Raw genomic sequence first — 25,352 nt, forward strand, 5'->3', positions numbered from 1 at the left:
GGGTCCGGTATCTGAGAGTCATCCATGCTTTGTGTGCACCCGTAATTCCTTGCTTTTTGTTATGGACTCTTGTCCCTATGGAATACTTTCTTCACATATAAAGGCATCTCCCCACAATTTGTTTCAGTTATTTAGGTTGGACAATATCATGGAATTTCAGCCCATGCTATCTATCAAACATGTAAGGCACCGCCCTTAAAAAATCAGAAGCTGAGAAAGAAGTTGTACAAAAACTCTCAACGGACATACGTACTGTTTTAGTATATTAGCACAACATAAATACACTAATGTGAAAATACTGTGCTTATCAGTTGTCATAGATTAGCTCTGGAACTCGGAATCGAGGAATCCCTCATGATCACACGGGAAAACCTGTATCTCTCACAGAGAGATTTTAAATATGGCACTTTGCAATTCCCAGAGGTACGTCTTGTTAGAAGCTCAGAGGCGAGTGTGGGATAGAACTGTCAAGTCGGAGAGCGTTTTGGGCAGATGTACTGATGAAAAGAGAATATGATTTGTAAGGAAAAGGCAAGGTGTAAAATGAGATGGGAAAATGTCATTGCGAAGATAATTCCAGTTCTAGACATATAGGCCAAAATTTCTGTGGCAAAAAGTGAATTTCGACATACTCTCCACTTGTTATTTTAAATGTAGAATTGAGAGCTGAAGAGTACACTAAAGTGGCTGGAAAAAGTGCCAATAAATACAATATAGAAATTGAATATTGTTACCAACAAATTTTCTAGTGAGTTTAGCTGAAATGGAAATAATATTTGATTTCCCACTTCATTTTCTAATCATTAGCAATTAAACCATAATCTTAAACTGACTCTTAGTGTATGTAAAGTCAGGAGTTCCCCCAGTTTTGTTCTATTATACTAAGTTTGAGGTGGAGGATTTATACAGCATGTACAAATAGTGTACTGATAATAGTGTTGCTACAAAATACAGTGTGATTGATTGATTTCAGTATTTGCGTTATGTAGATTTCACAATCAAATCTGCATTGTGTCAGAAGAACACTAAGATCAGAGCTTTCCCAGATATAATTCAAGTTATGATATAGAATCATGTTCTACAGTAGCTACACCCATTATCAACTCAATTTTATAGGTGAGAAACCAATATTCGGAGAGGTTAAATGACTTCTCCATGTCACCCAGCATCTCAGTGCTTTTTTTTTTTTTTACCAACATCAAGCATGAATAATGATTTGTGCGAAGCTTTGAAAGCTCTGTATCCTTGGTGCTAAAGGAAATGAAACTCACTTTAAAAAATCATTTTCCTTGTAATATCAAATTTTCCATAAAAAATAAACATTTTATCTTCCAAGAAACAAGTTAGAGAGATGTTTGCACTTTGCTAATATTTCTGACTCACGGATAGACACAAACTTTCTATTCACTGGTCCACATTCATTTTGCACACATATTGAGAAGGGACACTTCTATCTTCCCAGCACAAAATGAGTTACAGTAACTCTGTTAGAGATCACTGTAACAGTAACAAGGAGGGGAGAGAGCCTGACTGCTTTGTTATTTAAAATGGATCTTTAAATGACAGATCTTCACCTCCTCACAATGAAAATATAGTTCCCTAAGCAGCAAATTTTTGTGCACTTATATTCGTTCTGATTCAGTAGAAATAGAGGTATTAAAAGAAATCAGTTTAATGATAAAGAAAATAGTATATCTCCAATAACACCGAAACTGCCTTCCCTGAAGGTTTTCTGTCTGAATTAAAAAAAAAAAAAAAAAAAAAAACTCAAACATGAGTGCGTCTACACACACACACACACACACACACACACACACACACACACACACACACACACACACACACTCTCCGGAAATGTAATATCAAGAAATGTGTTGTGTTGCAAAAGAAAAAACAAAACAAAACAAACACTGTTTTGAGTTTATGTACCAAACATTGATTTGCTACAAATGGCTTTCTCAGGATTCTCCTCTTTTGTCTTTGTACTTTTCAAGAAGTGGCAATCTGGAAGGTCCTAATATCCGGAGTCATGTGTGTATCCTTTTAAAGAAGACATACGAAACAGAGGGGCTGGAGAAGGCAGGGCTTTGCCATGAAGAGAACATGTACCTAGGAGCCCAGTGAGGCTCCCAGATCTGAATTCAGACACTATTCCCAGGTGGCGTGCTCTTATTTAAAAATATAGATAGTATCTTCTATAGTTTTAAAGTTTATTGTAAGGACTATCCATTTAAATCGGAGAAAAGAGTTTTGAAGATAAATAAATCCAAACTCTTGTAGAGCTGCATTGGACATTGGACTCATAGTGTATAATGCGTTTAATTAACTTTTACACATGTCATTTTTTTTCCTAAGGGAATTATTAAAGCCAGCTATGAAATAAATTCGAAAATGGCAGTCACTTCTATTAACATAATTGTCTATATCAAACTTATTGGAACCAAGGAAAATTATACTTGTTTAATTAAGAGGTAGGATGGATTTTCAAAATAAAAAGTTAAAGACTAATAACTTCACAAATAAGATTAAAAAAAAAAACAATAGCTTTACTTCCATTGACCGTAAATCTCTAAGAGAAGGCTGTAAATCGTGGGGGGCAAAAATCTTAATTTTGGGAACACATTTTGAATATTTTGGTAATAGTCAAAAATATTAACTGAGATCTAAGAAATTTTGTATTTAACGTATTTTATATCTTAAATACTTTAAAAATATTTTAAAATCGTTTAGAAACCAGAAAATTTATAATAAAATATTGAAAGCGAAAACAGGGAAGGGGGTTGGCGAGTTTAGATTCATTTTAATGTAACGTCTGCCCTCTGCTGGAATGTACTGGTATAGCACGCAGTGAACAAATAATACGGGGTTTTCTTCCAGGAGCTGGGCTTCCTTAGGTAAAACACAACTTTGCTTCCTTCTTTCCCTCCAGGTAGACTTTCTCCTAGCTTAGAAACTTTCACTCTACAGACTCTATCTTTACATCCTCGCCGCAGTCCTTCACAGCTTCTCCTCGATGAAAAGTGGATTTACATTCTAGCAGGAAGCAGCAGCGAAAAGGACTTCCATGCAACCTTGGTGTAGAACAATATTCCCTATTCTCTTCTTCCAGAAACTGGTGGGCACAGGGTCTGCACCTTCCTGAATTTCGCCTTCCATGGTAGTCTTAATTATGACCTCGCTGTGCACTTGCACATCAGACCTACTTCCCTCCAGTTTCAGAATCCTCATGTCAAAGATTATCCTGAAAGCTTGAAGCATGCCCTCATGTTGGCACGCACTCAAGGCTGCTGGGACCCCTTAAATGTGTTTACTTTCATACTGCTAATAATATATATTTTCTTTTCTTTAGGAATAACAATCTTTTCTTTGAGAGGAAATAGATTACTTTTATTTTCGGCTCTATGTATATGGATCTACACACACGCTCACATTTTGGTCTGTCATAGTTCGCTCTCTGTGCCAGGGAACATGTGTTCCCGCAGAATGGAGAGAAGCCACCTCCACCCACCTTGCATATTCTCTCCTGGATCCAAGCTTCTAGGAAATGAGTTCCCCAAAGAGAAAAAAAAAAATCTCTCTTAGAACCACAGGCCCACATGGCCATCCGTGGAGCTCCTCTGCTCCTGTTTATAGAATTTTTTTGTGCTGAAATATTTCAGCTCAAATTAAATTTGAATCATGCGTAATGATGTTGGCTTAAATTGTATTGTCTCAGCCTGTTACCCTTTGCTCTGGGGTCTGCACACAGAGAGAAAGTTATTAAAATACAGAGTTGGGAGGGTGACTTACACCCACCAGAAGGGCTTATTCCTTCACTGCCACTAAATGATGCCCATGGCAGAATGTTCTAGAGTGGAGTCAATCATGACTGATGGTCTTGATAATCACGCTAGAAGTCTCTACAGGAGCAAGGACTAGGGACTGCAAGGACATCTTCTCTTCATGGGCCATGTCAAGCAGACAGTACGACACCCCTGAGCAGTTCCTTACAACCACTCTCGGAAAAGGCCACACATATATTGTGGTGGTATTTTATAAACATCCAGACAAGGAATTGTTAATGTTAAGGGAGTTTTTGCCGTGGGAGGAGCAACTGGAGAAATTACTTAAGACAAACACGTTAGTTCTCTTCGTCTTCGAGGTCTTAACTCCTGTTGCTGTCCTCTCCAATCCCTTCTCATCACATCTTCTGACACCCTTTGAAATTCCTGGTAACTCCTTTTACTGGTGATATCCACTCAGCCGGCAATGTTATCACTAACCCTTGTCCACATTGTCTTCTGCTAAACCCCCTAAAACTAGATCTTGTGGCTTTTCTTTCTTTTGTATTGATTTTCTGTGGATTACTGTCTCTTTGGGAGCATGTAACTTACACTTTTTAATCTAAATCATATAATTCTAAAATGAAATGAAACAGCTTGGTGCTTGGCTCCTCAACAATGTGACCTCACCAACTCACTACTTTCTTCCTGCTCTTCTGGCTTTTAGTCCTTGCGCACATCTCAGAATAGAGAAGGCAAGGTCTAATATCAAACTAAAATGCAAAATCGTCACTTTTTTACAACACTGCTAAAATTTTATATTTGTAGTTTTAAACTGTCATGGAAATAAACCCAGTCTGTGCTAACTACACACTAGAAATGCACTGCACACTTTTCTTTCTGACAAAATAGCCATGGCCTTGTCCTTGCACTATGAGTGATTGGCTGACAGCCCTTCCAGGAATGCTGTGCAATTGTGAGTCACATAACATGCTGAATTTGAAAAGAACATAAGATCCTTTATAAGCATCAATTCCAACATATTCAGATTTTTTTCCTTTCCCCTCCCTCTCCCTTCAAATTACTATCTACCCTTAAATGACCTCAGTAGTACTGCAAGTTCTTAGCAGTCAATGATAACTAAATTTAGGAAAATATAAAGGATGGCTCACTTAATTTGAGCCAATTCTGAAAAAGTAATATAGTGTTACAGTAATGATCTTCCTTTAGCTTCAAATGCTGTGGCATTTATTTCTAGAGAACCTAAAAATCACTAGATTTTCTACAGGATAGTGATATGGAGCATTATTTTGATCCTTAAGTGCAAGGATAAATTTTGTGATACTTTCACAGAAATAAGTATAGACCAAACCTAAGATTGGACTTTTGTCTATAAAAAGGAAAAACAAAACAAAAACAACAACAACAAAAAAGTGTTGTGGCAGATTGGACCAGGGAGAAAGAGGCAGTTTTATAAAGGTCAATTTTTAAACCCCTCCTACAGAACATGATCTATGCAAAATATATCCACAATATATTCCAAAGCATAATGTCACCGGATAAACCTAAGGAGTTGAACATATGGGGGAATGAAAAAGAAGGTATTACAGTCTGAAAACAAGCAGGTTGGTGAGCTCATTAGCTGGGGTGGAATTTTAAAATCTTCACGTGAACGAATATATAAATCAAAATATACACATGCGTTCTGGGTCATGCGCACTGTGTATTCACACATGGCACGCTAGTTGCATTATAATTTTCCACACTGGAAGAGAGAAATCCTTTCTCTTTATAAATGTCAAAGCGCCCTCTGCTGACCATCCTGATGTACTTGCATTTCTAGGGTCCAAACAAGGCTCTCTAATAGATCCATAAGAGAAGCTTCAGGATTTGTTGATAGTGTTCAGTGCTACACAAAAGTGTTTCTTCCAAACTCAATAGCGTTTTCTTAGTTTGAAATCTCATTTAATATACTTTTATTTCATCATAGTACTTTACTTCCTAAAATACAATAATAAAAAACTCTATGTAAAAAGTAAGTATGCACTCGTTTTGACAAAGCAGTAACATATTTAGAAACAACTCCTTATTTTCTCTGTAAGTGTACAGGACTAAAACAATCCAGGGAATGGGTTAAGTCCCTTTTGAATCTTCCATGTAAGTATGGTCTAAGGAAACATCAAAATTCTGTGATACTTTCTTGCTCTAAAATGGCCGGTGACTTCAGAGAGTGGAAGTGCCGTACCCATCATTACAACCACACTGACCGTTCTAAAATGCAGTGTAGCTGCTGTTAGAAGCCATTGTGTTAATTTAGGAAAAATGCAACTTAAAAAAAACCCGTTTGGTTTATTTTAATTAATAACTGTATTTCAAAGAGGGGGAGACCCTCTCTCTTAAACATGCTTCTTTATTTGTAAGAATTTCACACATGTACACAATACAATTACTCCCCATTTCTTCCTCATGCTTCTGCTGAATCCTCATGTCTCCCTCAAGGTGTCTTCTCCCCTACTTTGTGTGTGTGTGTGTGTGTGTGTGTGTGTGTGTGTGTGTGTGTACATGATTCCATTCAGTGCTATCCATTTTAAGCTGGAAGCAGACTACTCTGAACAGTGAATGAATAGAAAACAAGAAATGCCAACTGTAGTAGAAGTTTTCACCAACCCCCCAAAAGTGTTGAGAAGGGGAAAGAAACTACCTTCTAGAACTTTCCACTAGAGAATTCCAGTCTTTTACCCTTATAAGGAAGGATAAATATCATTAAAATTGGTCTAGTATAAGATACTGTTGCTGACTGGTGAGGTGTAAAAGCTATTCCAAAAGAATCTTCATGTAAAAGCTACTTAGTTAGTAGACTTACATGCAACAAACTACCATGAACTGAAAAGAAGGAAGGAAGGAAGAAAGGAAGGAAAGGAAGAAGGAAAGAAAGAAAGAAAGAAAGAAAGAAAGAAAGAAAGAAAGAAAGAAAGAAAGAAAGAAAGAAAAAGGAAAGAAAGACAGAAAGACAGAAAGCCAGCAAGCTGGTTCAAAAAGATAAGAAATATCCTGATCCAAAATTACGAACTTCTCTTATCTTTTATGTCTGCATATAAAAAAAAAACCCACATTTACAGAAATTGTGCAGCTCAAGAAGCCATTTTTATGTTATATTAGCTACTAATGGATATATTAACCCATCATGTTAGAACTCAAAATAAATACACGATGTCAACATCTTTATCTATAAGCTGCACATACCGTTATGCAAGTTTATATCAGAAACTGTGGCATGCTTTTGCAAATATTTTAACTTTTAATTTTTAGAATGACTAGATAGGCAAAATCCTCTATTAAATTTAGCGATAAATATTGTGATCAAAATAACTCCACGAGCAGGATACAGAGCTTAGTGGCAGAGCATTTGCCCAGCACGAGAGAGGTCGTAAATCTAATCATTAACAACACAAAATGAAAAACCAAACAATAAGACACTTCTTTGGGCTAATGGCACTTCACAAGTTGTTTTGGTTTGTTTGTCTGTTGGTAATTCTTGGTTCATAAGAGCAAGAACATGAGCAGAAACCAGGAATAACTCCGAGCCACTTATCAGCTGCTGTGTCTAAAACAAAGCTCTGGAGGCAAGGTGCCATGTCTTCATAAACAAATCACCCCTTACCATTGCTTTAGATGGGCCCCGAAGGTTAAGACTGATCTATTCACAGATGCAGCAGGCACCAGAAGGCCCTGCAGGGGAGAAGACCCTGGCTGGGCCTGGAGATGCCCATCCAGCTGACAGTACCACCACAGGCTGTCTTACTAGCACAAATGCAAATATTCTGCCCTTGCCTTCCATTGCCCCTGCTGTTGGCCTAGCCCTGAGGTGAATTGTGTGGCCGACATCATCAGAGAGCAAGAAACTCCTCCAGGGCTGTGGTCTATTCTGCTGTGTTCCTCACTGTGTGCATGAGATTGAACAGGAGGTCTGATACCTAGAGGAAGTCTGTGAGTTCTTCTTAAGTAGAAGAAGTAAAGGAAGGGAAGAGAGGCAGAGGGGTCAATGCCAAGGAAGGGCAGGAAGGTAAGGCTATCAAAAGGTAAAAGCAAAATCAAACCAACAGGAAAATTCAACCCAGCCTTCCCATTCACTAAGGCCATAACACCTTCCATCCGTAAGACCCATATTTTCTCACAGGGTCCATGTCAAACTTAAGAAAATTAATCCTTATATTAAAGAATAACAGAGAAATTTTAAGTTCTGGCCTTTATGTTGCCTACTTGGAAACTCAGGCTAGACAACCGCAAGCTGATGGGATGGATGCCTCTGGGTGCTGTTTGAGGCGCAGGCTCGTCTCCCAGTCTCAGCTCAGACGTCGTCAGCTCTTACCAATGTGGATTTCTAAGGCTGCCTGTGACGGCCAGCTATGTCAGGCGGCACACAGAGACTATTTGGCAACTGCTGGGGTCCCCACATCTGGATTTGGCTTCCCTGTAGAACCAGGGCTTCTGAAGGAGGGCATAGGCACTCACTCAATGGAGAAGACAAAGCCTGCAGATCTAAACGCTTCACTAGTCCAGGCCTTAAAACCTCGCTGCTGCATGTGTGGCTGGAACCGCGCAGCAGGGGCCTGTGAGCTTGTGACAAAAGGGGGATCTGAAGCCGTACCCTGTATTTCGACAAAACCCCCTCCACCAGTGGTTCATTTGACCATGAAAATCCCCCAACTGTGAACTGTCACATTGCAAAAACCCAAGACACATTATTATAATGATACAGAAAGACACGTATGCAAGCTCTCTTCTATACAGGGAAACTGAATAAGAAAACAAGTCACCCCCAAAAAAGGAATTTCTAGGGACTAGAAAGGGAGAAGAATACACAGTGGGCACACACATAGAAATTTCACAATGAATCCCATTAACTTGTACAATTAATATGCATTAATAATTATAAGTTTAAAAACTAAATACTACAAACAGGGTAAAAAAAAAACACACAAGCCATAAAAATGATATTATTGATGAGACTGAGAATATGTATAAGTAGTTCATACGAACCAGGAGAAAAATACAAATGCCTCAACATAGAAGATGACATGTACTCAAAGAGGAGGGATTTGAAAAAAAAAAGTACAAATCAGAAAAAATTTCAAATCCGTATTCAAATATCAAAATATCAAATTTTATTGTAGCCTAATAGGCTGAGGCTGGAAATGATGTCAGCACTCCTACAGAAAGGCCTCGGGGGAAGCAGGCACTCCTTGAGGTGGGAGAACATGTAAATCAGTGTAAATTCCTACAGTGAGAGGTGACACTAAGTATCAAATGTGCTAAAACTGTATAAATCATTTGACCCAGAAATTCCAATTATATATGTTTTTAATGAGCCAAGCGTGACATCAGTGCAGAGGACTCTAAAGGCATTGTTCATGATGTAGTCATTTGGGAACACGCTCCGCGTCAACACTTGTTTAATTGCGTCCAAATGGTGTTACTATTATTAGTCAGTCGGTAAAAACCCTGAGAACCCCCTAAAATGAATACAGGAAGCATTACAGTTCTGCACACAGGTATGCAGAAAGACTGGCAGGCGGCACCCCAAATGTTACCCACAATGCATATTGTGGGAACACGGGTGGCTTCAGAGTGCGTTCCTATGCCTTCCAAATTTGCTGCAGTGTGGCTTCATTGCATCTTTAAATAGAGACAGCGCACTAGGAGAGCCAGCGCAAGCTAGTTTAGACTAGGGTGTAATGGCAAACTGGAACGTTTTGGGGAATTTTGTGAGACACAGCTATTTTTAAAAGTTAGATTGTGCAAATACACAATTGCACAAATTTCAAAGGTAGGAAACACTTAAAAACATCACTTATTGTTCATCTGCCTGGATTCCACTGTACTCTTTTTTTTCCATAAAGCTAAAATTATGATTACATCATTTCTTCCTCTTCCCTCCAACTGGCCCCCTCCTTCTGAAATTCATGACATCTTATTCTTGAACTATTTTTGTTACACACCACACCACACACACACACGCACACACTGAATAAATATAGAAATACAGCCTGAGAGTCTGTTTAATGTTGCTTGGATCTATGTTTTTAGGGCTGACCATTTGGTATTGGATAACCCAGTGGGGGCTCATCCATGAGAAACGAATATTAATTCTCCCTCTCTTCAGCCATTAATTGTCTGTAGCTCTTCATCATCGGTGTATTTGAAAATAATTTGGAAACCATGAAAGATAAGCACACACCAAAGTCAGCTGACATGGTAGAATGACCACACATTTCTTAGAAAGTGAAATTAGAAGAAAATGTGTTCCTATTCCTAATAGTAATATTATATCCATTTTAAAAATATTTAAACGTAAGAGTAACCGCTTTATTTTAATCTTCTCTAAAATAGTATTTTAACAAAAACTCTCACTAGTAGCAGGGTCCCCTTGTGTTTCATAAGGTCCTGGTGTCATAGTGTACCCACTGATTCTTCTGGAGGGAAAAGTTACTACACACAGGGCACCTTCCTATGTCAAGTACCTGTGGTCACAGAAGCGTCTGCAAAGGAGGCCTCTGGTGAAGAAGTCTCCGTGTCCCAGGCCTCTGTCTCTGCGCTCGACTCATCTCGAGTGGACAGGATGGACTCATTAGCTTCAGGCCCATCTTGGTGAGACGAATTCTCCAAGTCTGCGAACAGTGAGGGCTAGATGTAAATGATAGGGCAACACAGGTTTCTACACAGCGTGCACAGACGACATTGGCGTTCTGAAAATAAAACAGCGGTCTGTTTCCCATCCACTGTATATTCTGTCAAACATTGACATTTCAAAAGACCTAGCACATGGTACTGCAGTGTAACACAATGAAACATATTTTTACTTTTAACATGACTACAGTTGAGTCTTTGTATAACAATCAAATTTCATATAAAAAAAAAAAAAGGCAAGCTAACTAAAAACTTAACCAAAGCACAAGGTAAGTGGGATGGCTTCTGGTTTGACCATCGTCTTTGGGAAGTCACTCACTGACTGTTTAAGGCTGAATTAATAGAAATGCAAATGGGGTGGCTTTCTTTAGCTGCCACTTGCCATTTTGTCCCTGCCTCCATGTTCATGAGATGTACATCTGCTTTAATGTCAGACTGAATCCGTGTGTTCTGGATTCCTGGGGACTTTTTTTTTAATTGAATGAAATATTCTATTTTCTCCACTTTCCCATTTTGCTTTTCCTGCTCTTTGGCCTGCAGCACACGGAGGGGGGTGGGGGTGGGGGTGGGGGGGTGTTCCAAGCTGCAGCCTGCTGGCCACGTGTACAGCCAGATGCATGAGGGAGTTTAGGAAGGCAATGCAACATAAACTCATAAACCTACTTAATTCATTATGAGATTGTTTTTTTTGCAGGGGGAAGGGGGCCTTTTTTATGGCTCCAGTTCAGCGTCCTCAGCATGCGTTTTATAGAGAGCAGTGCTGTGTCGCAATGCTAAGAGGCTGGACACACGAAAGAGGGAAACTAACAAAATCAAGAGTTTCTATTCCTTGTGAAACTTCAGTCTATCAGAGGAGTCTGAAGTCTTAAATACATTCTTAAAGTATCTTTTCAGATTGGCCCACTCTAGACAGCATGGGGAAACCCATCCAGCCTTGCATGGAGAATCCCCTGCAGAAAATGGTTGTGGCTTCAGATGAAGTTAAATTGACAATGTTTCTAAGTAGCTACTAGCCATTACATGACTGTCCTGCCCCTCGGAACGCTGGTTACTCTAGGACATCAGATCTCACGGCCTGACCGACGCTCGGGCGACACTCGGCCACTCCACCAGGACCTAATTTGTGGTCCTTCCCTGCACAATACCTGCCTGCTGGTTCTTCGGGCCGCATAGACTATCACAGTCTAAACCACATGGTGCAGAACTTCCTGCCAGCCCTGAAAGGTTACAGAAGCCAAGGGATTTCCTGAAGACACCTCCAAGACTCTCCCCGGCTCATTACCCTATTCAGGGAGGCCCTCCCTTTATTCCTATATCAAGCTACTCTTCTTAATGAAGCCCCTCTGTGGTTAAAAGGGAAGCCCCGTGTTCCATTTAAAGTCTTACACTGTTTCCCGCACATTGTACTGTTGTCTTCTGTGGTCTCCGACCTCAAGACCCAGTCATGGTCATGAGGCCTTTTCTACTAATAAACCTCATTCCCGAATGACAATCACGTGTCAGTTCCTTTGAGTAGCCGACAACAGTTGGGAACCTCTTCTTGTTCTTTATGTGACAGTTACTAAGGTTTAAAATTATGATGGTCAGGAGCTGGAGAGGTGGCTCAGTGATTTAGAGCACTTGTTGCTCTTCCAGAGGACACAGATTTGATTCCTAGCACCCACATGGTGGCTCACAACTGTCTGTAACTCCAGGGATCCTTTCTTCTGGCCTCCTGGGGCACCAGGCATGCAAGTGGTGCACAGACTTACACTCATACATATAAAATTAAATATGTAATAAAAGGTTAAAATAGTCTATCTACTTAATACTTACCCCAAAGCCATTTATATATATTGGATAATTTACTTCTCAAAATAACCTAGCTGGTAAGTAATATTATTATCCCCCCTTCATAGACAAGGTGAAATCCAAAGATGTCTGGTACCTGACCAAAGGTAACAGGTTCAGGGAAAGAGCCAGGAGCATATAAGCATACGGATTTCAGGCCCGGGGTCCTCTACCGTGGACTGACCCTATTCACATCATATGTAACACTCTGTGTGAGTGACCCTATCTACATCATGTGTGAGACTCTGTATGACTGTACGTGAGACTCTATGTGACTGACCTTATCTACATCATATGTGAGACTCTGTATGACTGACCTTATCTACATCATATGTGAGACTCTGTATGACTGACCTTATCTACATCATATGTGAGACTCTGTATGACTGACCTTATCTACATCATATGTGAGACTCTGTATGACTGACCTTATCTACATCATATGTGAGACTCTGTATGACTGACCTTATCTACATCATATGTGAGACTCTGTATGACTGACCTTATCTACATCGTATGTGAGATTCAGTGTGACTGACCTTATCTACATCGTATGTGAGACTCGGTGTGACTGACCTTATCTACATCGTATGTGAGATTCAGTGTGACTGACCTTATCTACATCATATGTGAGACTCTGTATGACTGACCTTATCTACATCGTATGTGAGATTCTGTATGACTGATCCTGAGGTAAACTGTCTGACTGTGAAGGCAGACAATTTTGACTTCAAAACACAGTCCTGAAAACTGGCACAGAATGACATTCTTTCCCAAGAGGGAGAAACAGGATTTAATGTAGAGGTGACATTGCTTCAACAAGCCCTAAACCTAGCAACAAAACATCCATAAACGCTTAAAGGGCACGACTACCTCTCCGTGACCTGACTGACATTCTGCCTCTGTAGCCCCTTGGCGGAATCACTCCGGAGCCCCGAAGGGCAGCCTCTGTTGTCCCCTCGGACCATGCTAGCACTGCGGGTTGTTGTGAGGTGCCCCACCCACCTCTCAGGCTCCTCATGAAAACCACAGGGCCATCTCCCCGGAGACACAGAGGAGGAATAACCCTGATGCTGGGTCTGTGCATTTTTGGAGTCATTCTTTCTCTTGCTTGAAGAATAGCTTTCTCACCTGCCTCGGTGGGTCCAGGAAGCTTCTGTTCCCCACCTTGCCTTTTTTATGTCCTTTAGTTGAAAAGTATGACCTAATCTCTAGCTGACAGGAACCTCACCCATGATTTATTCTGCAGACATTGATTCAGCTACACCTTCATGCTCTCAGAATATATCTCTCTGTGTGTCTGACTCTCTTCTCTCTCTCTCTCTTTCTCTCTCTCTCTCTCTGAATATTGATAAGCTAAAATTTCTCCAAATCTTTTGTGTTTTGGCCTCTTTTAGATTAATGCTTCTTTATTTTCTTTTACATTTTGCCAAAACAGAGCAGGAGAAACAAAGTCACCCCCCCCCTTTTTTTTTTATAAATCTACCCAGTAAAGGTGTTATGGAGACAGTTCGGTGGGCAAAGAGCTCACCACAGAGTCATGAGGACCTGAATTAGAATCTCCAGAGACTGCATGAAGCACAGAGTGGTGGGGCCCTCTGTTCCAATGACAGTGCTCCCACTGAGAGGGGAGGTGAAGACAGGAGAATGCCCAGGAGCTCTCAGGACAACGAGCCACTGTACATAGTGGTGAACAAGGAGACCCTGTCCCAGACACGGTGGAAGAGGATGAACACCCAGACCTGCCTCTGATGGCCACATGTCTGCTGTGGTACACAGATGCCTGCACAAGCAGAGGGATACATGGACAGATATGCACACATAAAAGGAAGAGGAAGGAAGGGAGGGAGGGAAGGAGGGAGGGAGGGAGGGAGGAAGGGAGAAAGGGAGGAAGGGAGGAAGGGAGAAAGAGAAAGAGAGAGAGAGACAGAAAGAAAGAAAGAGAGAGAGAGAGAGAGAGAGAGAAAGAAGGAGCTCAAGCTCATGAAACTCCTGACTTTTTTCAGTTGGGGGCTGGAGAGATGGCTCAGAGGTTAAGAGCATAGACTGCTCTTCCAGAGGTCCTGAGTTCAATTCCCACACATGGTGGCTCACAACCATCTGTAATAAGATATGGTGCTCTCTTCTGGTGTGCAGGCATACATACAGGCAGAGCACTGTATACATAATAAATAAATAAATAAATCTTTAAAAAATTTTTTCAATTAAAATATGATTAGATTACATCTCCCCTCTCGTTTTTCTATCCCTTCCTATGTCTCTTGCTTCCAATCCCTCCCATGTCGTCCCCCCACTTCTTAGATTGACAGCCTCCTTTTCTTTGGTTTTTTGTTACACTTACACAACACAACATACACACACACAAAACACACATACACACACACGTGCACAATGCACAAAATATAAAATACAGCTTGCTGAGTCCCTTTGGTTTTGCTTGAATGTGTATGAGTTCAGAGCTGACTACTTTGTATTAGATAATCAATTAGGGGGCACAACACTGGGAGAAACAAATCATTCCTCTCTAAGCAGTCTTCTGGTGAAGAGAGTGAAATATATTTGAGTGTTTCAGAACTCCAAACTACTGGGCAAAAGTGGAAGATTTTCATAAACGATATAGTAAAACACAGCAAATGTTTTTCTTTCAACCTAGCAACATTATTGACCTAATCACAGTACTTCAATACCACCTATTAGTGGTTCTACTTTGCAGAGTCCATTCAGAAAATCGTTCACTGGGTGAATCCTTTTACTAGAATGAACAGAGGAGAGGGACTTTCCAGGTCTCCTGCGACTCCACGTCCTCATCACCTAGAACAGTACCTGGTACAAGTTCACTGAATGACTGCTGAATAACAGACAGAAGAGAAAAAAATGAAGCAAGTGTGTAATAATTATAATAGTGATAATCAATTTATTAATAATGGGCTTGCACTTTTTCCTGCATATGATATTTTGAAAACAGGATACATATTATGAAAGGAAAAAAACCAATGGGGCAGTTTAAATTAGATTTATAAACTAAGTATGTGAAAATATATTATTTTAGATATTATTATTGAATATTTTAAAAATTCATATTAAGTGAAAATTAAGTTAATTGGTAAGGATAAGCCTTTTACAATATTCATAAACCAAAAATATATTTTCTTCCAGTTTATCTGTATCTCTCTAGTGTTTAAAATATCATGATAAATATTTGAGGTGATTATCTCATTTCAAAAGTAAGATTTGAATGATGGCCTGTTGCTGAACTGGTGGTCATCACAGTGTGCTAGTGGTGGTGTTTCAGAACTGAGTCTTTCCTGCACATGGGCTTTCTCATTTGTAAAGAAGATGAAATCAGTTCTTCCCATTTAAAAATGTTGATTCTAAAAGTCCTGCTGCTTGATATTACAGTTTGAGGCTTCATTGAATTTTCAATGACACAGTAAGCAAAATTTTCCTGATAGAATTAGAAATACCTGCAATGTTTTCCGGGCCATCAGCACCTGTCAGCTCTTGGCAAAGCGCATCATTTCCGGTTTGACGAAGAACATCCAGGAAAGTAGAAAACCAGTTTTCCTTCTGGACGATCCTTCTCAGCAGTTCTCTTACACCTGACTCATTCCCAGCATTTCCTACAGCTGAAATCTATTATTTCAACAGAAAAGAAGGAAGAACAAATACCCGTTGAACATATGAAAAGTGAAAATATTCCAAAGGGAAGTCTAGGGGCTAGGCATACATATGAACAAAGGCTTATATTCAAACACTAAGAAAACAGCAGTGTTCCATGTAGCTATTCCAGAGTCGGGGGGGGGGGGGTGTCGAGAAAACAGTCATTGAGCCAAATCCTCTTCTAAATATGTAATATTTTGTAAACCAGAGAATTGTTTAGTTAGGCTGATGAGGTTGCTCAGTGGTTAGAGGCACTTGCTGCTGAGTTTCATGTGCTGAGTTTCACTCCCAGATCCCACATGGTGGAAGGGGAAAACCAGTTCTCACAAACTGTCCTCTGACCTCTGTGCATACAGACGGCACATTTCCTCGGCAGTTCCCACCACAAACTAAACTTTGAAACAAAAATTTTAATAAAAAAAGAAATACTAAATAATTGATATTAATAAATTCTTTGCTTGAGTTTCTGTGACCAAAGCCAAGAGAAAGTATCTTCCATTTTTATTCATGTTATGGCTCATGTGTATCTATATGTATGTCTCTGTGTGTGTGCATGTCTGTGTGCATGTGTCTATGTGTATGACTGTGTGTGTGTGTATGTGTATGTCTGTGTGTGTTTTTGTGTGTAGGTCTGTGTGTGTGTATGTGTATGTCTCTGTGTGTGTCTATGTGTATGTCTGTGTGTGTGTCTATGTGTATGTTTCTGTGTGTGTGTCTGCATGTATGTGTATGTGTGTGTGGGGGTATGGATATGAGTGTACACTTGTGAGCTTCTCTGTGCATGCATGTGTGAAGACCAGAAACTGATCTTTGCTGTCTCTCTTAATCCACATTTTCTTTTTGAGGGGCTAATTGAACTAGGAACTTGCTATTTTGGCTAGACTGGCTGGTCAGTGAGCCACCAGATCTGCCTGTCTCTGAACACCAGAATATAAGTCATTCTTTTTGATGTATTTTGTGCTTGCCATTTTCTTTCAACCCATGGAGTTTATAAATCAAACATTTCATGGCCTCTTCCTTGACTATTACCACTTTGGAACTAAGTAGTTAGTGACACAGATTTATCTTCTTGTCTATTTAATATTTGCAGTATTTATTATTGCAATGACAACATTTCTCCAGATTTTTGCACATTCAATATTGTGAGAAATTAGTTGCCCTATTCTTTTTGGGATATGAGGGAAAATGACTTCATATATGTATATGAATATATATATCCTTTACAATATATAATCACATTTTTTTTTTTCCGAGACAGGGTTTCTCTGTGTAGCTTTGTGCCTTTCCTGGAACTCACTCTGTAGACTGGGCTGGCCTCAAACTCACAAAGATCCGCCTGCCTCTGCCTCCCAAGTGCTGGGATTAAAGGCGTGTGCCACCACCACCCGGCTATAATCACAATTTGCTTTTCTCAAATATTATTAAAGGACCAGCCTTAATAATCTTCTTCCCAGGGGCCCAGAAGAGAAACTACGAATGGTGCAAATTATTTTCGGGAAACGAATCTAAGCACCCCAAGCTCTTTGTCCATCTACTTTATTCCTCTGAGATAAAATCCTATCTACACAGCTTCAGTTCTGTTCTCATGCCTAGCTCCTTTCTTGCCTGATTTCTCTCTACCTTTATCTGCTGTCCCTTCTAAGTTCTATCTTAATTCTCATCTTAATTCTGCCTCATGTAGGTTCTTCTCATCTTATTCTTACCCATCTAGTACTTCCCCATCTGGCTCTTCCTCATCTTCCATCTCATCCTCAAGGTCTCTCGGGTATTCAGTTACATACCCAAGCAATAGCAATCCTCCCCCCTCCAGCCAGGTCACCAGGCTTGAATTCCTACAGGGTCATAAAGGCAAGTAAGAATTTTCCTCAGGCAGTGACCATTAGGCTTTCTTTTACAACCCAAAAAGGGAATGGTAAAGGAGGAGGTCAACTGAGAACTAATGATTGGTTAGTATATCAAAAAGGGAATTTATGTGCTCAATCTACATTCCTAGAAGTGGTTAGGTAAGAAGTTAGGAATCTATAATGTTAGTAAGACTGTATAAGAAAGGAGGGTCTCAGTTTAAATTACACAAGAAATAAAGCTATCTGCCTAATCTAGGAGACAGGCATTGTTTCCACAAGGGTGTTACCTTAGTTTAGGAGATCATTTGGTCTTGGATGCTTGATAGGTATTTTAGATAAATACATTGTTAGGAGTTCTTGGACGTACATAGCATACAAGAAAATCATACAAGAATCAGCTAATATATAAAGTGTTTGTGTTCTACAATGATTTTCTTGTATGATATGTATACACATATATATGTTATATATGTATGTTATATGTATATGTTATATATAACTAAAATATCACCAAGACTTCTTAAGCCATGGCTTGACCTTTGGAAAAGTCAAGGACTTTTCCAAGTAGTAGCTTTTATAATAGTAGCTGAATTCCATTACATTTTCCTGTGACTTGTAATATGCTTTCTTTTATATAATAGTCTAAGATATCATTTTAAAATACAGATCATCTGTACATAATTATCAAAGCCCATCTTTCCAGGTCTGAACAGAGTAATAAACACCTGGAGAAAATGCTAAATATAGGCCATGCTAGAAAGCCATTTAGTCCATCTTTGTTATCTCTGACATCAAAAGTACCACTTCCTCTCCATGAGCCTCACTTCCTACCCCCAAAACACATGCAATAGAAGCTGTGGGGATCCGCCATGCTGGTGATTTAAGTCCACCTGTGGAGATTTTAAAACAAAATGATACACAGACACTATCCGAAGAGATCCTACTTGATGGGAACCCTAACACTTCTTCAAAAAAAATTTTTTGCCATCGTTTGTAATTCAATCAGCATACCAGATGAGAAATATTCTTAGATGTTCTCAAACTTCCCAACTGCTGCTAACATCTCAATTGAAGTTGCTCTTTCCTACAAAATATATCTGGTTTTCTAGTCCTGACACTGTATTCCATAGCATTATTATATGAGGACCTGTTGGAATTTCTGCAGCAGTGCCTGGTGGAAATCTAGTATTAGCTTTCCCTAGGGATGATGGGGACATGTTTGTTTTTGCAAAGAGTTTATTAGTAGACAATAGTTAGTACCTACAGTGCTCACCTGAATCTCATTCAAAAGATAGTTTTATCTTTAAAAATTTAATTATCTTTTTATTTATTATTATTTATTTATGGAGTGTGGTGTGGAGCATACAAGGTGCTTGTGGAAGTTACAAGACAACTTGCTGGAGTGGGTTCTGTCTTTCTACTATGGCGGTTCCCAGAAGGATCAAACTCAGGTCCTTAGCTTTGCAGCAGACACCTTAAGACTTGAAGTCATCTTTCAGGCTCCAGTTTATTAGCTACTGCTGTATTGAGTGATCTGAATCTAATAACCCAGATAGTACGGGAACAGGCAACGACAGAAATCCTGTGCATATCAGAATCCAAGATACAGAGATGTTTAGCTCTCGCTAAGATCCCAAAGCTAGTAAGTAACAGACACAGATCCTATGCATCCGAGTTTTTGGGGTGAATGCTGACTTCCTGAGCTGTAAGTCCAGTTAAAAATTTCCTCCAATTCTAAGTTCACTTTCTGGCAATAAGTAGTTAAAATGATTATCTGATTGTTATACATTTTCATCTATTTCAGCCCACCTCCCCCATAGCATTTTCTAAGCAGTTTCTTGCTCAGTCCTAGTGTTTACTAACTTTGGTGGTAGTCTCATGATGGAAAATCTTTGTCTGTTCTGTAATTTGTTAGATTTTTGTTTTCTGGTAATCCAAAGCATAATTGCTACCCATGTAAACAAGACTGATTTCATATTCTTCTTTTAATTCAACATCCCCATTTTTTATCCTTCTATCCTTTATCAGTTTTAACTATATCTGACAGAAATAATCAGAATTTTCTAAGGACAGTGACTAAGGCTTTGTAATCAACATTCTTACTAAAATCCTATGAGTATTCTACTACCCAATTTTCCTTCCATGATTACTCTATCAAGTTTATGTTTCCTGCAGAATCTGAGATTTCATACTTTCTTTGTCCAGGCATTTGAGGATCATGATGTTGTACTTTTTCCTAAGGATTTTTGTTTTTTAAATGTGAAACTACATCTAATCTGTTTTGTTGTTGTTTTTGTTTTGTAGCTTCATCTGTGTTCTTAATTTTTAATATCATCCCTTTTTGGTGTTGGAAAGTACATCATTTGAAGTAATCATATGTGCCCATGTATCTTTTTTGCTTATATTGTTCTCTTAAAATATGGCAGAGATATTTAGATCCCAACAGATAAACACAACAACTTTAATTCCCAGGAGGTTAATATCTATTTACAATTGTAGCAAGACACAGAATGATTCCTGCCCCCAACTGGAATTTTTCCTTGTGAAGTTAAAAAATGTTCCTATGTAGATGCCATATAAACTAATTAATGGAATAAAAAACGTGGGTGAATTTGTGGCTAGGACAGTTCACTTATTGACTATTCTAAACTTTTCAGCAGAAAAAAGTGGAGAAAACTGCAATTTTCATAAAGCACTGGATTTCCAAGACAGTTGTACTGTTTGGAAGTTTTCTCTTCCTCTTATATGTTAGGTAGCTATTTAAACAGAATAGTGGTCTTTTAAATCCAGCAGAGTTCAATTTTCATATGAGAGCAAATTAGTAAGCAAAATTCTTGTCCTAAACAAAGAATTTGTTTGTATTTTACCAAGTAAGTTTTCAAATGCACATTGCTAACATCTTATTCATACTTTCTTACTTTTTTGCCCCAAAGAGCCTGTCCTTCCTAATTTGCCTAATAATATAATACTTGAGGTGAAAACTCACTTGGGTATTCCACTTCATATCTGAAGAGCTTGACTCGATGTCTATCTGGGATATCATGGTATCTTCGTTTTCCATGTTAATGAAGGGTATATGACCTCCAAGACTATGGGTGTTCAGTGATGTCAGCCAGGGCTAAAACACACATGTGAGTCTCTCCTTACGGATGTTACTATACTAGGAAATGTGATTACTTCTGTCTCAGAGCTCTTTTATGATCTGTATTGTTGGATTCCCCCAAGTTGTCACTAAATATTCTGGGGAAAATGGGCAATACAGGAGCATTCCATTACTGTGACAGATAATTCTATTTTAATTATTTGTAAAATGATGTGTATTTATTAGTGAGTCTCCTTTTTAGATTCACTAATGCTGCACACACAGTCTTAAAGTAGGAAGACTAAGCTCTGATCAGCACTGTAACATAAACATCATACAAGCAGTGTCTGTGTTTTTTCCCTTGTCTTCTCACATTAGCATGGTATCTGGCACAGATGTCACTCAAATCATTCATTTGAAAAGAATGATGAAATCAGTAAGTCAAATATGTTCTTGGGGTACTTATCCTCAAATCATCTGGGGGCCAGCTAGTGCTGGCAGATATGTGTAAGAAGCCAAAATTAAAATAACTGATCAAATAGAAAATGTCAACAAGACAGCTTCTCAGCTCTTGGCAAAGGTTAACTCAGAAGGTCTACAAAATAATAATAATAATAATAATAATAATAATAATAATAATAATAGACCATTTTTAGAAGTCCTGATTAATTAGTTAAGCAAAGCTTAACTTTAAATGTCTTTTTCAAATTTCCAAAATTCAATTTTGGAAATTTAATACCCACCAACCATCTATTTCCCAACATCTTATCATATTTAGCTTATCATATGTCTTCAATTCAATTTTCACTTTATTTCTTTTTTCTTTCTTCTTGTTTTTTGCAAGTAAACTCAAACACTAATCAAATGACAAAAATACTATCCCTGGCTAGAATCTAGGTATTTACAAGGTGAAAGACAGCTTCTTTTTCAAATCAATTTAACTCATAGACATTAAGAAGTAGGCCTTCATGTGGAAAATTTCCCTAAATCCCTGAAACTTTACCCCTAAGTTAAGGAGTGAAATGTGTGACAATCAAAGTCAATATAATATTCCTATTAAAAGAACTGATCATTCATGAAACTTTTTCTTTAATATTAGTATTGCTGTGAGTTTAGAAATTACTGTGCTATTTATTTTTCCCGGGTAAACTTAGGATCAGAGAACCAAATCTCACATACAGTACAGCAAAGACTGTCCTTCCCCATTCCACGTTATGGTTGTAAGGTAAACATTTGATGACCGTTGTATCAAAAGAAATTCCTCCAAATGCAGCACTGCCTTCCCATTGTGCTTCACGCTTACTTTTAGAGCAGATAATGTAGAATAATGCGTGAGGAATGATTACAGACTCCTACAGACTCACCACTGCTCCTTAGCCTCAAGTCTCTAGTCTTCCTTCTCTCGGGGATTCCTTAGAAACGTGAAACTGGAAGAAGGTTTGGGTTGTTTTAGCTTAACTGCTGCCAGTACACAAAAGTCCTTTTCCTTCCCGTCATCTCCGTGTCAAATCCCTTGCATTACTGCTAGCTGCCTCCGAGCTTGCCAGAATCAAGAACTTGGATAAAATGGAGCTGGCAGAAATTCAACCCAGGCAAGACAAAAGTGATGCTGATAGGCAGACGTATTTAGAGTAAATAAGGAGAAGTGCTGGTTCTCTGGCACCCGGGACATCACAGCACCAAACACAAACAGCTTTGTGGTGTGACCGGACTCTGTTGCTTCTGGACTTCCTAACAGCTACTGTGGCTGGAAATGCCATCTTCCATCTCCAGCTGGCTTGGAGGCTGCATACTTTCTTCCAAATTAAGATTCTGCCACCGTGATGTACACATTTGTCATATCCAGCTGGACTACTATAATGCGTTCTAGTCAGTTCTCAATACACAAGATGATATAAATGCTAGCGACAACAGTGCGAAGTAATTCACTTGTTGGGGAAACTGGACATCACAACGAGATACGTGTTTGGCTTGGGTAGGCGTAGGTACTGCTGACTCTACTAAGTACCGTCGGTATTAGTAACTAAAGGCCAAGTCCCATCATGGGCTAGGGCCAATCAATCTGATGCCCAGAGAGTCTACAATGAAGATACAACCAATGAATCAAAAGGAAAGGAAGAAAATGTCAAAATCATAGCACAGGAAGCCTTTGACTTATGGTAATGGGTTATTGGTCCATATGTTTTTCTTCCCCCCCACCTCCCAGGAGCTGAGGACCGAACCCAGGGCCTTGTGCTTGCTAGGCAAACGCTCTACCACTGAGCTAAATCCCCAACCCCGGTCCATATGTTTTTCAAATAATGACTTTAAAATTTATTTTATTTTGTTTTGAAGTATGTGTCTGTGGGAGTGGCGGTGGAGGATGTGCATGTGGTGTAATTCAGGTGGAAGGCACGGGCATCAGAGATTCCTGGGTCTCCTGATGGACAGCCGTGGGGCAGCGGACATGGCCGCTGGGAAACTGAATTCCCATCCTCTGCAAAAGCAGCACTTGCTTATTGATCACTGAGCCATCTCTCCAGCCTCCAAACAAGGCTTTCGACTTGCAACACTGGGTAAGCCAGATGCAGAGAGCTCAGCATTTATGTGGTACAGGGTGCCTTTGTCCTCGGACAAACAACTAACATTATATTAAGCCACCTCTTAAACTTACCCACACAAATGATATTCCAAAAAAAGTCATCCACTCCTTCACTAGTGTGAAAAGCTAAGACTAATAGCATTTGTTTGCCAATCAACTATCTCTGAACTTGATTGAGTCCTAGAAAATATGGAAACTTTGATTAAAGAAAAGAGAGAAATCAGATGTGATTGTTTTCTTTTGGGTCAAGAATTAATGGGATGTGCATACTACTACTTGAGGCATGGATGAAGGACATCAGGGACCTGATAATAAATGTTTTAGCTTTATAGGCCATATTACCTCCACACAACTGTGAAAAATAAGCCATAAAAGAGTACATAAGCAATAAGGAAGAGAGTTTCAATAAAACTTTTTGAACACTTAAAATTGAAAAACCAGACAGCTAATTACCTTAGCTTCTGGTTCTTAAAATATGAGTAGAAGGTTAGATGCAGCGGGTGGTCCACAGTTTGCTGAGGGCTATTCTAAGAAGCATTTGAACTAAATCATAAAACTCAACATCACCTGGATTTGATGAATCATAAAGATGGGAGATCCATTTCTGTTCTTTCTGGGAGATCAAGAGTGAATTGTATAACTTACCTGGGTTCTCTCTTCTGTAAAATGGACCCTCTGTGGGTTATTTTGAACATGAACCATAAAAGGAGGGGCGTGTCTACCCAAAGACGTCAAAGGTAACTATGGGGAAATGCACAAGTAACCCTGCTTTGCAAAATCTTCCATCAACTCATCCCCATCTTACGTGACACTTACCCGATTTCTGTCCTCAGCTGTCAACAGTCCCTTCTCCACGCAAGTATCCAAGACATCATTAATCAGGAGCTTGTCCACCAGAGTGGGCTGAAGGAGGTTCAGCAGGTGGAGACACTCATCATGGGCGGTCTCAAATGAGGGAGAAGGCAGATCCGTGACTCTGACATAGCGCGCAGCGAGGGGACTGCCACTGTGCTCCAGGGCCTCCACAAAGGTCTGTGTCCAGCCGGGCTGCCACTCCCCCTTCTCCAAGGTGCTCAGCAGTAGTTCCGCCGCGCTGGTGTTCCCACAAGTGGTGGCCTTCTTAAGAATCTGCTCTTTGGTTTCCGCGGGCAGAAAGATCAGGTAGTCCAGCACTGGCTCCACCTGAAAGCACATTTTCAACCTGGTCCTGAAGATTGAGATGAGATAGCGGAAGCTGTCCTCCGCAGAACACACATTCGACATCCTTGGTTCTCAGGGAATGGGAGAGGAGTCTCCTGGGCGGGCGGGCGGACGATCTACAGGTGGGAGTGGGTCCCCGACTATGCTGCCTGACAGCGGCAGGAACCAGGTGGCCTCAGAACCCTGGATCGAATCAGTGGCACCAGGCAGGTGGCAGGTGGGCCAGGAATGCGCTGCAGCAGGTGGACGCAGGCTCGGGACAGATCGCACTCTGCTACTGCTGCGCCGCTTGCCCTCACAGGGAGTTTTAAGCCCGGTCTTCCACCCACAGATCATACAAGTTGCAGGATTGGTTTCTGTTTCGATTCTCTTCTCCGGACTTGAGGAACGTCAACTTCCGGACCAGAGAATTAAGTTTCGTGAGGGAGGAGGACGTTCTCGGACGCAGTTGGTTAGGCGAGAACTTTGGTCAAGAACACCCTGGGAAAGTGGGAAACCAGAAGGGAAAGCGAATCCTCCCTTGGGCTGAGAAATCCGGAGACGCTCTGCAATGGTTTATTTGTGGATATCTTGTCTTCCCCGCGGCGTGCTGCTTAGAAGACCCGGCCCACTCGTCAGTTAACATGTAAAGGACGAGGAAGGTCTCGGGGGAAAATTGAAGAATTGTCCTAAAACCTTGATTTAAAAAAAAAAAAAAAAAAAAAGTT

General features: G+C 39.9%; 1 protein-coding gene across 1 annotated transcript in view; it reads right to left on the reverse strand.

Moving 5' to 3' along the window:
- Positions 1–24,980, reverse strand: part of Ifih1 (interferon induced with helicase C domain 1) — a 51,123-nt gene extending 26,143 nt beyond the window's left edge. Inside the window, exons 1-3 of the mRNA XM_028865223.2 lie at positions 24,262–24,980; positions 15,743–15,911; positions 10,283–10,429 (exon numbers count right to left, since the gene is read on the reverse strand). Coding sequence (XP_028721056.1) covers positions 10,283–10,429; positions 15,743–15,911; positions 24,262–24,708 — 763 coding nt within the window. The 5' untranslated portion in view covers positions 24,709–24,980. The remainder of the gene's footprint in view (positions 1–10,282; positions 10,430–15,742; positions 15,912–24,261) is intronic.
- Between the last annotated feature and the right edge of the window lie 372 nt (positions 24,981–25,352).

This window comes from Peromyscus leucopus, chromosome 4 (assembly GCF_004664715.2).
Source record: "Peromyscus leucopus breed LL Stock chromosome 4, UCI_PerLeu_2.1, whole genome shotgun sequence".
NCBI classification, from domain to species: Eukaryota; Metazoa; Chordata; class Mammalia; order Rodentia; family Cricetidae; genus Peromyscus; species Peromyscus leucopus.